Source organism: Thalassophryne amazonica, unplaced genomic scaffold, assembly GCF_902500255.1.
Source record: "Thalassophryne amazonica unplaced genomic scaffold, fThaAma1.1, whole genome shotgun sequence".
In the NCBI taxonomy this organism is placed as follows: Eukaryota; Metazoa; Chordata; class Actinopteri; order Batrachoidiformes; family Batrachoididae; genus Thalassophryne; species Thalassophryne amazonica.
In genome coordinates, this window is record NW_022986244.1 from 104,880 (window position 1) to 122,751 (window position 17,872).

General features: G+C 43.3%; 1 protein-coding gene across 2 annotated transcripts in view; it reads right to left on the reverse strand.

Annotated features, from left to right (window-relative positions):
* abcf3 (ATP-binding cassette, sub-family F (GCN20), member 3) overlaps positions 1-17,872 on the reverse strand; it is a 166,852-nt gene that overhangs the window by 17,915 nt on the left and 131,065 nt on the right. For both annotated transcript variants that reach the window (XM_034165315.1, XM_034165314.1), the window contains exons 17-20: positions 7,712-7,800; positions 5,552-5,643; positions 2,991-3,123; positions 2,744-2,831 (exon numbers count right to left, since the gene is read on the reverse strand). In XM_034165315.1, coding sequence (XP_034021206.1) covers positions 2,744-2,831; positions 2,991-3,123; positions 5,552-5,643; positions 7,712-7,800 — 402 coding nt within the window. The remainder of the gene's footprint in view (positions 1-2,743; positions 2,832-2,990; positions 3,124-5,551; positions 5,644-7,711; positions 7,801-17,872) is intronic.

Consider the following 17,872-nt stretch of genomic DNA (forward strand, 5'->3'; position numbering starts at 1 on the left):
GGGGGGTCCTGTTGTGTGGGCCGCTGAAGAGGAGGTACTGCTGGCCCACCACCACCAGATGGCGCCCTGCTTGGAGTGCGGGCTCCAAGCACGAGAGGGCGTCGGAGCCGCTGGAGGTGACAGCTGTCATCAATCAACACCAGCTGTCACCCATCACCACTACTATAAAGACCGGACTGCAACTCCACCTCCTCGCCGAGAAATCTTCTACCATACAGGTAATCTTCTCTGCTGTGATTATTGTTGTCCAAGACATTGTTCTGTGTGCAGCCATGTTCCTGTGGACTCTGTCGGAGGCTGGATTGGTGGACAGTGAGAGGACGACGTTCTTCGCCTCTCACTCCATCCAGGAAAGAGACCAACAGGAGCTGCACGGGTGAAATTGTTGCTGGAGGTGGAGGTTCTCCCTCCTCATTGTGTACAGACTGTGGGATTACTGAGTGTGCGAACTCACACTCATCCAGAACTGTTTCTGTTTTCTGCCAGCAGTACCGGGTCTGACTGCTGAAGACAGTGGCCACCTGGGGTGCAGGGCTTGGCGGCTCCGGTGTTCTTCTGCTTAATTTATGATATCTGGGTTTATATTTCTAGTGTCATCTCCTGTGTATTATATTCTTGTGTAGTGTTTATATTATCTGGCATCGCTCATCCATGTTAATTAGTCAAGTTTTCCTGTTTATTATTTCACTCATCACTCACTCATCTTCAACCGCTTACTCCAAATAAGGGTCGTGGGTCGTGCGAAAGTACACTGTACATTCAGGAACACGGCGTTGGCCAGTCGCTATGTTTTACAACCTGACTGACATTGCAGCACTGAATGCACATCTGTTTTTTATATACTTGGGTTCTGTCTTTAGAGTTACTTCTTACAAATGTAACAAACTATTTAATAACTTTATGTAAAAAAAAATAATCTTGACCAAACGATTACCAAAAAATACAAAAACATTTACCGTATTTTCCGCACCATAAGGTGCACCTAAAAGCCTTAAATTTTCACAAAAATCGGCCATGCGCCCTATAATCCGGTGCGCCTTATGTGCGCACTGAATTCCAAAATCTGTTAAAAACGACCGACGTTGTCTTTGACCGTCGGAATATTGGACCATTTCCCGCTGACACAAGGATGTAATACGTAAAGTACGTACGCTAGCAGCGTAGAGTACGTACCCTGGCAGCGATAAACCAATCGGAGAACATTACGTAATATGTAAAGTACGCACGCTGGTAGCGTAGAGTACGTACGCTGCCAGCGATAAACCAATCAGAGAAGAGTCCATGAATCCGTGGTACGTACACTTACCTCTGCCACTCCTCCGGTAGTTACCGTATACTACAGGTATCCTGCAAAACAACATTTGTTTGTCTAAGGACCCCCGAAAATGGCGCCAGCGAAGAGACATGCTTACGAGGCACAATTCAAACTGCAGGCTATCAGTTACGCGGTTGTTCATGGGAATAGAGCAGCTGCTAGAGGAAACAAGAAAATGAACTGCGCCAAATTAAAAAGACCAAACGGAGTTTCCCCCAGGAACAAAGCGAGGTGGCCACAGCTAGAAGACCAGCTGTTCAATTCAGACACAGAAGATGAGGACTTCGATGGATTTGTGACAGAACCATAATAAAAAATAATGTGAGTACCATATTGTTAAATACCGGTAGTTCAAAGTTGTTAAAAAGTTCAAATAAACTCACCGTTTTGCTTCCGTGACCTTTTTTTTTTTTTTTTTTTTTGTAGACTATATGTTTTAGCGTGCGCCTTTTGTAAGGGTTAAGTACCTGCTAAATGAGGCTGCGCTTTATAATCCGGTGCGCCTTTTGTAAGGGTTAAGTACCAGGTAATTGAGGGCGTGCCTTATAATCTGGTGCGCCTTATGGTGCAGAAAATACGGTATTCTCAACATGGCTCAGACTATCTGGTCCTTTTGAGGAGTGGGCCTTTTTCACTGTAAAGCACTTTGGTATTCCTGTCCTTCTCCCTAACCCCCGCGGAGTAGAGTGTAACGGCCTCATTTACATAACACTGGTGACAAGCTGGGCTGCTCACAGCCGCCATTTGGCACCACCTTGGGATTTAAAGGAATAAGTGCCATTTGGTACCACTCTGGTAGTTCTAGTGTTAAGCATGTTCACAGCAGCCAGAGATGAACTGGTTTAAAGTTCTAATTCTGTAAGTTCCTTATGTGGTTGGAAGCAAAAAAACAAACAAACAAACGTGGACGAATCAGAGTGCTTTCAGTAAGACGTGGCGTGTTTTGGACTTGTCAGCTCAGAATCTGGTTTTATGGTGACTGTGGATGAGGTTTGTAAACGTGAACGTCCTGGATTCTGGTTCTGTTGATGAGAAAACACTTTCTGTACACAGTCAGGTTCAGTGACGTTTTTGTGTGTGAACTCAGTTTCAAGAAAACAGCATGTGCGTGTTCAAATACATCCCAGGCGAAGATGTTACCGATTTCAGTGTAAAGCATTTCTTTGACATCTTTATCAGCGGTTTCCACAGCAACCAAAATGTTACGGCAGCTTCCATTTCCACATGCGCATCATAAACCGCGGATTGTTTCTGTTTCCTTACATTCCACTTGCTGACTGCTGTTGCCTGGTTTTGTTGTTTTTGTGTTGATCTGAAGGGACACTGACTGAAACATTGTTGTGGACCACATGCCGGGTTAAGCGTTAGGTGATTTGGCTATAGCAGTGTACTCTGATGGTGTTGAGCGCAGAGATGTTGTGGACTCACCCTGAACTTGTTGAGGGCTTTGGCGAGAGCCTCGATGGTTTCCATGTCGAGGTGGTTGGTGGGCTCGTCCAGGATGTAGAAGTTTGGACTGGAGGACAGAAGGTCAGAGAGGAAACATGGATTGTGCTGCTTCTTTGTCCTGAGAAGTTTCTATCAGAGTTCAGATTTCATGGATCTGATGTGCTCGCTAATATTAATAAACCGGGTTTAGATTTAGCAGCTGGTATTAACTTGGACTGGGCTTTACCATGGCATGGTCATCTGCGCAAAGGCCACACGGCTCTTTTGTCCTCCTGACAGGCTCGCCACAGGCCGTGTTGCCAGTTCTCCAGTGATACCGTAACCTCCCAGCTGGTGGCGGTACTCCTCCTCTGTATGGCCTGTAGAATACACAAACTGGATGTAAACTGGTTCCCAGTTTGATTCTTAATGTGGATGTACGTGGGTTCAGAGGCTCTGCCTCCTCAAACCTTTGATGTTACGTGAATACAACCCCTGGCAAAAATTATGGAATCACCGGCCTCGGAGGATGTTCATTCAGTTGTTTAATTTTGTAGAAAAAAAGCAGATCACAGCCATGACACAAAACTAAAGTCATTTCAAATGGCAACTTTCTGGCTTTAAGAAACACTATAAGAAATCAGGAAAAAAAATTGTGGCAGTCAGTAATGGTTACTTTTTTAGACAAAGCAGAGGGAAAAAAAATAATCACATCACTAGTATTTTGTTGCACCACTTCTGGCTTTTATAACAGCTTGCAGTCTCTGAGGCATGGACTTAATGAGTGACAAACAGTACCCTTCATCAATCTGGCTCCAACTTTCTCTGATTGCTGTTGCCAGATCAGCTTTGCAGGTTGGAGCCTTGTCATGGACCATTTTCTTCAACTTCCACCAAAGATTTTCAATTAGATTAAGATCCGAACTATTTGCAGGCCATGACCCTATGTGTCTTTTTGCAAGGAATGTTTTCACAGTTTTTGCTCTATGGCAAGATGCATTATCATGAAAAACGATTTCATCATCCCCAAACATCCTTTCAATTGATGGGATAAGAAAAGTGTCCAAAATATCAACGTAAACTTGTGCATTTATTGATGATGTAATGACAGCCATCTCCCCAGTACCTTTACCTGACATGCAGCCCCATATCATCAATGACTGTGGAAATTTACATGTTCTCTTCAGGCAGTCATCTTTAAATCTCATTGGAACGGCACCAAACAAAAGTTCCAGCATCATCACCTTGCCCAATGCAGATTCGAGATTCATCACTGAATATGACTTTCATCCAGTCATCCACAGTCCACGATTGCTTTTCCTTAGCCCATTGTAACCTTGTTTTTTTTCTGTTTAGGTGTTAATGATGGCTTTCGTTTAACTTTTCTGTATGTAAATCCCATTTCCTTTAGGCGGTTTCTTACAGTTCGGTCACAGACGTTGACTCCAGTTTCCTCCCATTCATTCCTCATTTGTTTTGTTGTGCATTTTCGATTTTTGAGACATATTGCTTTAAGTTTTCTGTCTCGACGCTTTGATGTCTTCCTTGGTCTACCAGTATGTTTGCCTTTAACAACCTTCCCATGTTGTTTGTATTTGGCCGAGAGTTTAGACACAGCTGACTGTGAACAACCAACATCTTTTGCAACATTGCGTGATGATTTACCCTCTTAAGAGTTTGATAATGCTCTCCTTTGTTTCAATTGACATCTCTCGTGTTGGAGCCATGATTCATGTCAGTCCACTTGGTGCAACAGCTTTCCAAGGTGTGATCACTCCTTTTTAGATGCAGACTAACGAGCAGATCTGATTTGATGCAAGTGTCAGTTTTGGGAATGAAAATTTACAGGGTGATTCCATAATTTGTTCCTCAGAATTGAGTGAGTCCATATTTTTTTCCCACTGCTTGGTCTAAAAAAGTAACCGTTACTGACTGCCACAATTTTTTCCTGATTTCTTATAGTGTTTCTTAAAGCCAGAAAGTTGCCATTTGAAATGACTTTAGTTTTGTGTCATGTCTGTGATCTGCTTTTTTCTACAAAATTAAACAACTGAATGAACATCCTCCAAGGCCGGTGATTCCATAATTATTGCCAGGGGTTGTATAAATAACATGTGACTATTAATAAACTCCAGTAATCAGGAGTGTTTGAGTTCCCGCTTAGATATGGTGTTTAGTATAAGTCAGAATTAAACATCAGACCAAGATTTGTTAAGCTTCTCATGAACAAACATAAAGCTCCAGATACACCAGGAAAGAGGATTTTCATCCCTACCTGAAATCTGGTTCTGACTGGATTTGGGACTTGTTGGTTTCTGATAATATAAAACAAACACTCTGCAAAAAAGAAATGACTGAATCTGGCTGGTCAGTGAGGACAGCAAGCTGTATTATAACCAGCCCTACACATGGCACCCATGGCCGCTAAAAATAAATGATACTCAGCAGAAAACACAGAGGGAAGCCCTTCTCAACAAGCCGTCCTGACTTTCGTCCCAAGAAGCGCTTTGGTCCACGTTTTCTGCTGCGCAGAATTTATTTTTAGCAGATGTGAGCACCATGAGCACCAGTTATGTGCACACCTGGTTATAAGAACATTGAATGGGCAGCAGTCTGATGTCTCACTTCAGTCAATCAGAAATGAAGAAAGTCTCAAGCCAGAGGGACTGACAACCCACTGTGTCACTGTCCAAATACTTAAGGACCAACACCTTAAAGCAGGCACCTTAAATCAAAACCTCTGACATCATCCAGTAGAACAGCTGTGTGTGTGTGTGTGTGTGTGGGGGGGGGGGGGGGGTTAGTTACCGGGGAACTTGTTGAGCAGCAGTTCTACGGAGCAGACGTTCAGGTCCAGCTGGTCCACGTGGTGCTGGCTGAAGTAGCCGATCTTCAGGTTCCTGACAGACAGCACGAAACCATCACTCATTGGCTCTGAGACCTTTAACCTTAAGGCTCACCCTAAAACTCAACACGTTACTCAGACTGAAATGTATTCACTTATGACCAAGAAAACATCTTTGTTTTTTTTGTTTGTTTGTTTTTTTATGAAAGGCCAACTTTGGACATAATTAACAATCAATTATTAAATGATTATTAAATTAATCCACAGCTGTTTTAATAATCAGTTCCTCCTTTAGTCATTCATCTTCAACAGGTTATCTGGCATCCCCAGACTTACCTTATCAGGTGATGGCTCCCAGAGAACATATCAGGTGTGCCGCTATGAACCCGAGAGATGTGTTTTCTGGAGCCTATGTGGTCCTGGTAGGGTCTCCCATGGCAAATTGGTCTCAGGCGAGAGGCCAGACTAAGAATGGTTCACAAGACACCATGACAGAACAAGGCAGAGGAAATGTGACCTGGTCCGGAGGAAGCCTGGGGCCCCCATCTGGAGCCAGGTCTGGATGGAAGGCCCATCAGCGAGCCCCTAGTGGCTGGGCCTGCTATGGAAACCAGTTGGGCACAGCCTGAAAAGGCAACATGGACCTTCCATCTCCACCATGTGGGCTTACCACCTGCAGGGGGAACCGCTGGTGTTGGATGAACTGTGCCATGGGTGACAGTGAAAGCCGAGGGCCTCGGTGGACCAGAGCTGGGCGGCAGGGGCTTGCTCTGGGGATGTGGAACGTCACCTCGCTGTGGGGGAAGGAGCCGGAGTTTGTGCGGGAGGTGGAGCAATACCAGTTAGATCTGGTGGGCCTCGCCTCCACACACAGCATCGGCTCTGGAACCACACCTTGATAGGGATTGGACCAGTTCCTCCTTTTAAATTGTTTTTTGGTTTCAGCTTCTAAATGTGAAAATGTTACTGATTCTTTTCTCTGACAGTGAACTAGAAACCTTCATCTGGTGGAGACAACACCACATTTCCGTCGGTGTCTTCAGAACACACTGAACGATACTTGATGGACCAAACAACTAGTAACTGACAGACGACTGGTTGGTCGCAGCCCTGCTGTGAAATCATGGCTGATCACAGAACCAACTTGAGTTCCCTAAAAAATAAAAATCTGAAAATTTTCACATTTCTTAGATCACAACCTGTTTACACAACGCACATGAGCTGTGACTATAATGCATGTGATGCGCCAGCACACATGCACAGCACAGAGAAGTGCATTTCTGTATGGAGCCCACAACAGTCAGAATAGACTGGTTTTGTCCGGTTTTCATCATCTAGCGGTGTGGATTATGTACGCAGAATGCGACACAGATAAAAACAGGAAGCAGCAAATTCATTGCTTCACACAGAAAAATAATAAAGTCGCTAAAATATTTTCTTTTGCCTTCTCCAAGTACACGCTGTGAATGTCCATATTAAGCAACTGAAACCAAGGAGCTAGCCTATTAGCTTTCCAAAACTAGCTTGCTGGCACACAGTGCACACAGTCTCTCCAAAATCCACTGCAAACGTTACACTGATTTCAACGCACTTGAGGCAAATTCCAGACCAAGGAAAAAATAAATGAATATAAAAATTTAAGGAGAAGTGTCACTTTGTCGGACATCAGGGAAGATTCCGGAGAAATAAATGTTTAAACAGTCACGACGGCTGCGCAAACATATGCCATGTGGAATTAAGGCCAGTTCGGGTGGAAGTTTGCCAGCTGAGGTTTGACATTTGGAGTCTTCTTCCAAAGTGGCACCACCTACCGATACCCTGTACCAACATTCACACTGTCTGAACTGATGATGCTGGAATCTGCAGCTGTTTAGAAATGGTTTCAAACAATGTTCTTAAATCTACAATCCTCTTTCTCATATCTGGACTGAGCTCCTTGGACTTTGGACCCATTGGACTCTGGGTTGTCACAGTACCTGTAGATGCCCCAGAGTGCAGTCAGGTCAAGTGAAAGAAACGCTTTGTGAAGTTCAACACAGGTTGGAATATAGTTGTGGCGCTGGCGATGCCCAAAACAAGTCCAATTTGGTACAAAAACACTAGGGTGCTACAAGTCATCTTACCGGTGGGCTTGTCTGACTCCACTGATTGGCGTGAGTTCACCCATCAGCAGTTTGAGAACTGTGGTTTTACCCGTGCCATTTTCCCCAACCTGGAAACAAAGCACAAGATCCAACATCAAACCTCAAACTAACTTCTCTGGACCTCATCTAGTTTTGGACAGTGTGGCGAGATGTGTTTTGTAGTTTTTTATGTTGAGCTACACTCTTCTGACACAAAGAAGTTCTGATAAAAGTCAGATTATTGGCTGAGTACTTGCTGAGAGTTCCAGAGGACTGGACTGAGAACCACTGTCAAAAAAATCTGTTGAAGTAATTTATAGTATAAGAGTAAGAATAAGATGAACTTTATTATCCCGAAGGAAATTATTTTGCCTGAGCACTGAACAGTAAACGGTGAACATTTTTTGTGCAATAGGTGCAACAAATTTATGTGAAAAGACTGAAGACATTTTCACTAGATGTTGACAGTACTGCACATAGCTCTGAGTAACTGAAAAACTGATTGTCACGTATTCATCCTGCAGAAGGGGAGCAGTTATACAGTCTGACTGCCACAGGTACATCCTCCTCTCTGACACCTCCACCAGACTCCAGCTCCACCGCAAGACAGAGCCTGCTCTCCAGGGGTTAAGGCTTGCTGAGTCTGTTCATGTCAGCTGCCTTCAGCCTGCTGCCCCAGCACACCACAGTGTAGAAGATGATGCTGGAGACCACCGAGTGATAAAACATCTGCAACATATTTCAGCAGACCTCCTGAGGAAGTACAGTCACCTGTGCTTACATTCCTTTCCAGTTTGTTATCTACACTCAACAAAAATATAAACGCAACACTTTTGGTTTTGCTCCCATTTTGTATGAGATGAACTCAAAGATCTAAATCTTTTTCCACATACACAATATCACCATTTCCCTCAAATATTGTTCACAAACCAGTCTAAATCTGTGATAGTGAGCACTTCTCCTTTGCTGAGATAATCCATCCCACCTCACAGGTGTGCCATATCAAGATGCTGATTAGACACCATGATTAGTGCACAGGTGTGCCTTAGACTGCCCACAATAAAAGGCCACTCTGAAAGGTGCAGTTTTGTCACACAGCACAATGCCACAGATGTTGCAAAATTTGAGGGAGCGTGCAATTGGCATACTGACAGCAGGAATGTCAACCAGAGCTGTTGCTCGTGTATTGAATGTTCATTTCTCTACCATAAGCCGTCTCCAAAGGCGTTTCAGAGAATTTGGCAGTACATCCAACCAGCCTCACAACCGCAGACCACGTGTAACCACACCAGCCCAGGACCTCCACATCCAGCTTGTTCACCTCCAAGATCGTCTGAGACCAGCCACTCGGACAGCTGCTGAAACAGTCGGTTTGCATAACCAAAGAATTTCTGCACAAACTGTCAGAAACCGTCTCAGGGAAGCTCATCTGCATGCTCGTCGTCCTCATCGGGGTCTCGACCTGACTCCAGTTCGTCGTCGTAAACGACTTGAGTGGGCAAATGCTCACATTCACTGGCGTATGGCACGTTGGAGAGGTGTTCTCTTCACGGATGATGCAAAGGAGATGTGTTGCACTGCATGAGGCAAATGGTGGTCACACCAGATACTGACTGGTATCCCCCCCAATAAAACAAAACTGCACCTTTCAGAGTGGCCTTTTATTGTGGGCAGTCTAAGGCACACCTGTGCACTAATCATGGTGTCTAATCAGAATCTTGATATGGCACACCTGTGAGGTGGGATGGATTATCTCAGCAAAGGAGAAGTGCTCACTATCACAGATTTAGACTGGTTTGTGAACAATATTTGAGGGAAATGGTGATATTGTGTATGTGGAAAAAGTTTTAGATCTTTGAGTTCATCTCATACAAAATGGGAGCAAAACCAAAAGTGTTGCGTTTATATTTTTGTTGAGTGTATGTGGACAACCAGGTACTTGTAGTAGCCCACAACATTCACCTCAGTTCCAATGATGGTAACTGGGTTCAAACGGGTCTTCTGTCTTCTGAAGTCTACCACCAGCTCCTTCATATTAGATACGTTGAGCTGCAGGTGGTTGAGTCCACACCACTCCACAAACCTGTCCACCACACTCCTGTTCTCCGCCTCCTGGTCACTGCCGATGCAGCCCACAATGCAGGTGGCAGGACTGTAACCAGAAACTGAAGTCTGAGGTGTAGAGTGTGAACGGAAAGGGAGACAGAACCGTCCCATGTGGTGCCCCCGTGCTGCTCCTGATGGTGTTGGATGTAATGTCTCCAAGCCTCACATACTGTGGGCGGCTTGTGAGGTAGCTGGTAATTCAGGCCACCGGTGGAGCCTCCACCTTCATGTCCTGTAGGTTATCGCTGAGCAGGTCAGGCCAGATGGTGTTGAGCACACTGGAGAAGTCAAAGAACATGACTCTCACAGTGCTGCCTGCCTCCTCCAGGTGAGAACATGTTCTATCTACTGAACTCAACTGACTGCTGTGTCAAGGCGGGCGGCTGCCTGGCAACCACAGCAGCTAGACCCGCAAAGCAGACTCCCAGACTTGGCTTAGGTGTTGGAGTCAACATGGTCCTTATTCCAGGCTCAGGTACAGTACACAGGTGGTCACTAGGAGCGGAGGTACAGTCGGGATTAGGCAAAAACACAGTCATATTCAGGCAGGGATCAATGGCACGAGCAAGCACAGACATAAGAGATGAGGCAAGAGGCGTGGTCGAGGAAAACAGAGCAACACGGCAAGGCAAAATCAGGACTGAAAACAAGAGGCCGGAATGTGTGCAAAGAGGACAAACTGGCAGGGGTGTGATGGTTGTGAGGTGTTTAATTAAGGCAGGTGTTAACTAGGTGCACGTGAGGAACAATCTAGAAAGGGGGCGTGGCTGGTGGACAAAGATTATACAATGGGCAAGATAGTGAGGAAGGGAGTGCACAAAGTGGAGCAATGTAAGATACAAAGATGCATGAACAGGTGCCAAGAGTGTGAGTGAATGAAAACACAAAGCAGACTGAAACAAAGTGAGAGACAAAGACACAAGGCAGGTGCAGTGATGTGGAGTGAGAACATAATCAGATGGGTGTGAGGGAAACAGGGAACTATGAACTGAGCTAAAACAGAAACTGAGGACAGAGTAAAATATAACAATGAACCGGGCATGAACATGAGAATTAATCAGAGAATAAATGGAAAATAAATACTAAAGCTAAACTAAACAGGAACTGACTAAGAAAACAAAGTGGTTAAACAAACTATAAGAAAAACAGAGACTCCATGATTACAGAAAACAAACCCGACATTACAGCATAACTGATAACACAAATGAGATGAGCAAAATAAACAAGTGATAAACTTCTTTGTGTTTCAGCTGTTCCCGTTGCAGGGGGTGGGGGGCGCACAGCAGGTCAATCATTTCCATCTCACCCTGTCCTCTGTATCTTCCTCTGTCTCACCAACCACCTGCATGTCCTCTCTCAGCACATCCATGAACCTCCTCTTTGTCCTCCCTCTTCTCCTCCTGCCTGGTGGCTCCATCCTCAGCATCCTTCTCCCTATATACCCTGGGTCCCTCCTCTGCACATGTCCAAACCATCTCAATCTCGCCTCTCTGTCTCCAAACCGTCCCACCTGAGCTGTCCCTCTGATATGTTCATTCCTAATCTTGTCCATTCTTGTCACTCCCAAAGAGAATCTCAACATCTTCAGCTCCGCCTCCTGTCTTTTTGTTAGTGCCACCGTCTCTAAACCATACAACATAGCTGGTCTCACTACTGTCTTGTAAGCTTTCCCCTTCACTCTTGCTGATATTCTTCAGTCACAAATCACTCCTGCCACCTTTCTCCACCCACTCCACCCTGCCTGCACTCTCTTCTTCACCTCTCTACCACACTCTCCATTACTTTGAACAGTTGACCCCAAACATTTAAACTCATCTACTTTCACCACTTCTACTCCTTGTAACTGCACTATTCCACTGGGCTCCCTCTCATTCACACACATGTACTCAGTCTTGCTTCTACTGACTTTCATTCCCCTTCTCTCCAAAGCATATCTCCACCTCTCCAGACTAGACTCAACTTACTCTCTACTCTCACTGCAGATCACAATGTCATCTGCAAACATCATAGTCCATGCAGACTCCTGTCTGATCTCATCCATCAACCTGTCAATCACCACTGCAAACAATAAAGGACTCAGAGCTGATCCTTGGTGTAATCCCACCTCCACCTTGAATGAGTCTGTCATTCCGACTGCACATCTCATCGCTGTCACACTATTCTTGTACATGTCCTGCACTACCCTCACATACTTCTCCGCCACTCCAGACTTCCTCATACAATACCACAGCTCTTCTCTTGGCACCCTATCATAAGCTTTTTCTAAGTCCACAAACACACAGTGTAACTCCTTCTGGCCTTCTCTGTACTTCTCCAACAGTATTCTCAGAGCAAACATTGCATCTGTAGTGCTCTTTCTCAGCATGAAACCATATTGCAGCTCACAGATCTTCACCTGTTTTCTAAGCCTAGCTTCTACTACTCTTTCCCATAACTTCATGCTGTGGCTGATCAGCTTTATGTCTCTGTAGTTACTGCAGCTCTGCACATCACCCTTGTTCTTGAAAATAGGAACCAGCACACTTCGTCTCCACTCCTCAGGCATCCTCTCACTTTCCAAGATTGTATTAAACAATCTGGTTAGAAACTCTACTGCCATCTCTCCTAGACATTTCCATGCCTCCACTGGAATATCATCTGGACCAAGTGCCTTTCCACTCTTCATACTAATGAAAAAAAAACAACAAAAAACGGCTGAACAAAACTAGAACAGAACTGAACTATGGCTAAAGTATGAAAAGTAGCAAAGAAACAAAGTGACAATGTACAACATAACAGCCATTTGAATAAACCATGATGAAAATAAACAACTAATAAATCAAAGCTGGGGCACTTGAAGCGAAAAAGAAAGAGGGAGAACTAAAATCGAAGCCCCGGTCATGGCTAAAACGTGACATGCTGTCGGTTACCCAAAACATCTAACGCAGCAGTTAGATTTGTGACATCTTGCTTTGATTCTACTTCTGCATTTTGGTAATTTTCCCAGATGTGAAATTAAATACAAGTCAAAGAAGTAAATAAAATACCGTTTTATTTACTGATACATTCACTGACAGTACAAGTTTTCAACAGCCAACTGACCTATTGCTGCAGGAAAGTCACTGATTCAGAGGTTCTCATCAGCAGACAGAGGTCGACTAAAACTAGCGTCCAAATCCCTAAAGTGTGGCTGATTCACCACAGTGGTGCACCAAGGAAGTGTGGGAACACTTGGTGGCACTGCTGTGTCACTGCATTCTGCAGAAGAAACAGATTTGTGCTCGAGCACATGGCCCTCATTTAGCGTTGACCTATAAAGTGTAGGTGACACTAAAAATGTGCACAAATAATCACTAAAAATGATGAAATGTTGATATTTTCAAAAACCCTGAACAATAAAAGTCGATAAGCCTGCATGTGAAGGATAAACTACAGCTGTCTGAAGCCTGCGCTCTATTTGAGCCCTCAGCTGCGGCCATATTGTTGATATGTCATCAGGAGAACGGGACTTGCTGATTCAAGTCCATATCAATAAGCAAAGTGCACATCTCGGGCCGCGCGGTGCATTATGGGTACGCAACATTTGCTATGACGGCGGAAAGCAGCGAGGAGTGCTGTGATTTGGATCATTTCAACCGCTGGAAAGTTGATGATTTAAAGCATTTTTGTAAGCTCTGTGGATTACCTGTTACAACCAGGACTATGTACGGCAGTGGACAGAAATGGAAAGAAGAGCTGGCTGCCCTTGCGTGTGCTGCATTGTTATAGAAACTACCGTTGGTGCCGACAAAGGGGGAAGAGCGCGCTGCTGTCTAAAATGACCGGTCCTTGTTGATAGTTGGAGACAAATTTCTGACCCCTTGAAGGCAACTGACAGATGGTTAGACGAAGTCCAGAGTCTGAAACTGTGGATATTGCAGAATATTTGCTAAGCAGGGATGAGAAATCGCTACTCCGCCGGCTTCATAATGACGACAATGAAGGTGAGTCTCACATATAACCTCTTTGGTGTCACGTTTGTTTTGATAAGTTGACATACATACGATGATATGTGCATGCATGCAGTTTGTTTATAGAACATGTCAATATTACAATATTACGCACCACGTCATTCATGGCACGACATTACAGTCATAAGCCAATACCCCATCCCCGTAGAGACGGTGCCTGCTCTAAGACCACCAATAACCAGTAAAAATCTATTTAAGCATAAAAATTCAAAAAGAAAAATAATAATAGCACCTTCAACTGCACCACAGACTAAAACAGTTAAATGTGGTCTATTAAACATTAGGTCTCTCTCTTCTAAGTCCCTGTTAGTGAATGATATAATAATTGATCAACATATTGATTTATTCTGCCTTACAGAAACCTGGTTACAGCAGGATGAATATGTTTAATGAGTCAACACCCCCGAGTCACACTAACTGTCAGAATGCTCGTAGCACGGGCCGAGGGGGAGGATTAGCAGCAATCTTCCACTCCAACTTATTAATCAAAAACCCAGACAGAGCTTTAATTCATTTGAAAGCTTGACTCTTAGTCTTGTCCATCCAAATTGGAAGTCCCAGAAACCAGTTTTATTTGTTGTTATCTATCGTCCACCTGGTCCTTACTGTGAGTTTCTCTGTGAATTTTCAGACCTTTTGTCTGACTTAGTGCTTAGCTCAGATAAGATAATTATAGTGGGCGATTTTAACATCAACACAGATGCTGAGAATGACAGCCTCAACACTGCATTTAATCTATTATTAGACTGAACTGGCTTCGCTCAAAATGTAAATGAGTCCACCCACCACTTTAACCATACTTTAGATCTTGTTCTGACTTATGGTATGTAAATTGAAGACTTAACAGTATTCCCTGAAAACTCCCTTCTGTCTGATCATTTCTTAATAACATTTACATTTACTTTAATGGACTACCCAGCAGTGGGGAATAAGTTTCATTACAGTAGAAGTCTTTCGGAAAGCGTTGTAACTAGGTTTAGGGATATGATTCCTTCTTTGTTATGTTCTCCAATGCCATATACCAACACAGTGCAGAGTAGCTACCTCAACTCTGTGAGTGAGATAGATTATCTCGTCAATAGTTTTACATCCTCACTGAGCACAACTTTGGATGCTGTAGCTCCTCTGAAAAAGAGAACCTTAAATCAGAAGTGCATGACTCCGTGGTATAACTCACAAACTCGCAGCTTAAAGCAGATAACCCGTAAATTGGAGAGGAAATGGCGTCTCACTAATTTAGAAGATCTTCACTTAGCCTGGAAAAAGAGTCTGTTGCTCTATAATAAAGCCCTCTGTAAAGCTAGGACATCTTACAACAACCCCTGGCAAAAACTATGGAATAACCGGCTTCGGAGGATGTTCATTCAGTTGTTTAATTTTGTAGAAAAAAAGCAGATCACAGACATGACACAAAACTAAAGTCATTTCAAATGGCAACTTTCTGGCTTTAAAAAACACTATAAGAAATGAGGAAAAGAAATTGTGGCCGTCAGTAACGGTTACTTTTTTTAGACCAAACAGAGGGAAAAAAAATATGGACTCACTCAATTCTGAGGAAAAAATTATGGAATCATGAAAAAGAAGAAAAGAACGCTCCAACACATCACTAGTATTTTGTTGCACCACCTCTGGCTTTTATAACAGCTTGCAGTCTCTGAGGCATGGACTTAATGAGTGACAAACAGTACTCTTCATCAATCTGGCTCCAACTTTCTCTGATTGCTGTTGCCAGATCAGCTTTGCAGGTTGGAGCCTTGTCATGGACCATTTTCTTCAACTTCCACCAAAGATTTTCAACTGGATTAAGATCTGGAATATTTGCAGGCCATGACATTGACCCTATGTGTCTTTTTGCAAGGAATGTTTTCACAGTTTTTGCTCTATGGCAAGATGCATTATCATCTTGAAAAATGATTTCATCATCCCCAAATTGATGAGATAAGAAAGTGTCCAAAATATCAACGTAAACTTGTGCATTTGTCTCACTAAAATTACAGAATGGCTTACTGAAAACAGCCTGCAGTTGAATTCTAATAAGACTGAGACAATGATTGTAGCTCCAGATAGTGCTATGTCTGTCATTAAGAATCACCTTGGTAATCTGAGCAGCTCTGTTAAAGGCAGCCTGCGTAACCTGGGTGTCATTTTGGATGGAGGGATGTCTTTGGAACATCACACCAGGCAGCTCGTTAAGAACTGTTTTTTCCAAATTCGAATTCGAATTGCATGCATTTGTTTCTTCATGACTTGATTATTGTAACAGTCTCTTTACATGCCTCAGTAAGAAAGAGCTGGCCCGCCTGCAGGTAGGGCAAAATTCTGCTGCACGACTTCTTACCCACGCCCACAGGAGAATGCATATTACTCCTGTCCTCAAGTCTTTACATTGGCTCCCTGTTTTTTACAGGATAAATTACAAAATCCTCGTGCTGACCTTTAGAGCTCTACATGGGCAGGCACCGGAAAACATTAAGGACCTGATCCAGCCTTATGTTTCCAGCAGCAGTTTGAGGTCTTCCAATCAGAACCTGCTGATGGTTCCCCGAACTTGTTTTAAAACTCGAGGGGACAGATCTTTTAAAGCTGTGGCACCTCGCCTCTGGAATGAGCTTCCCTGTTCTCTTCGCTCACTAGACTCTGTGGATGTTTTTAGACAGCAACTAAAGACACATTTTTTTAAACTGGCATTTTAGTGTCAATTTATTTTATTGTTCTATATTTGTATGTGTTGTTTTTATTGTCTATTTATATCGTGTGAAGCACTTTGTGACCATGGTCTGTGAAAAGTGCTATATAAATAAAGCTTACTTACTTACTTACTTACATTTATTGATGATGTAATGACAGCCATCTCCCCAGTGCCTTTACCTGACATGCAGCCCCATATCATCAATGACTGTGGAAATTGCTGTGCTTTTCCTTAGCCCATTGTAACCTTATTTTTTTCTGTTTAGGTATTGATAATGGCTTTCATTTAACTTTTCTGTATGAAAATCCCATTTCCTTTAGGCGGATTCTTACAGTTCGGTCACAGACGTTGACTCCAGTTTCCTCCCATTCGTTCCTCATTTGTTTTGTTGTGCATTTTCGATTTTTGAGACATATTGCTTTAAGTTTTCTGTCTTGACGCTTTGATGTCTTCCTTGGTCTACCAGTATGTTTGCCTTTAACAACCTTCCCATGTTGTTTGTATTTGGTCCAGAGTTTAGACACAGCTGACTGTGAACAACCAACATCTTTTGCAATATTGCGTGATGATTTACCCTCTTTTAAGAGTTTGATAATCCTCTCCTTTGTTTCAATTGACATCTCTCGTGTTGGAGCCATGATTCATGTCAGTCTACTTGGTGCAACAGCTCTCCAAGGTGTGATCACTCCTTTTTAGATGCAGACTAACGAGCAGATCTGATTTGATGCAGGTGTTAGTTTTGGGGATGAAAATTTACAGGGTGATTCCATAATTTATTCCTCACAATTGAGTGAGTACATATTTTTTTCCTCTGCTTGGTCTAAAAAAGTAACTGTTACTGACTACCACAATTTTTTTTCCTGATTTCTTATACTGTTTCTTAAAGCCAGAAAGTTGCCATTTGAAATGACTTTAGTTTTGTGTCATGTCTGTGATCTGCTTTTTTTCTACAAAATTAAACAACTGAATGAACATCCTCTGAGGCCGGTGATTCCATAATTTTTGCCAGGGGTTGTACTCATCACTAATTGAAGACAATAAGAACAACCCCAGGTTTGTTTTCAGCACTGTAGCCAGGCTGACAAAGAGTCAGAGCTCTATTGAGCCGAGTATTCCTTTAACTTTAACTAGTAATGACTTCATGACTTTCTTTGCTAATAAAATTTTAACTATTAGAGAAAAAATTACTCATAACCATCCCAAAGACGTACCGTTATCTTTGGCTGCTTTCAGTGATGCCGGTATTTGGTTAGACTTTTTCTCTCCGATTGTTCTGTCTGAGTTATTTTCATTAGTTACTTCATCCAAACCATCAACATGTCTATTAGACCCCATTCCTACCAGGCTGCTCAAGGAAGCCCTACCATTAATTAATGC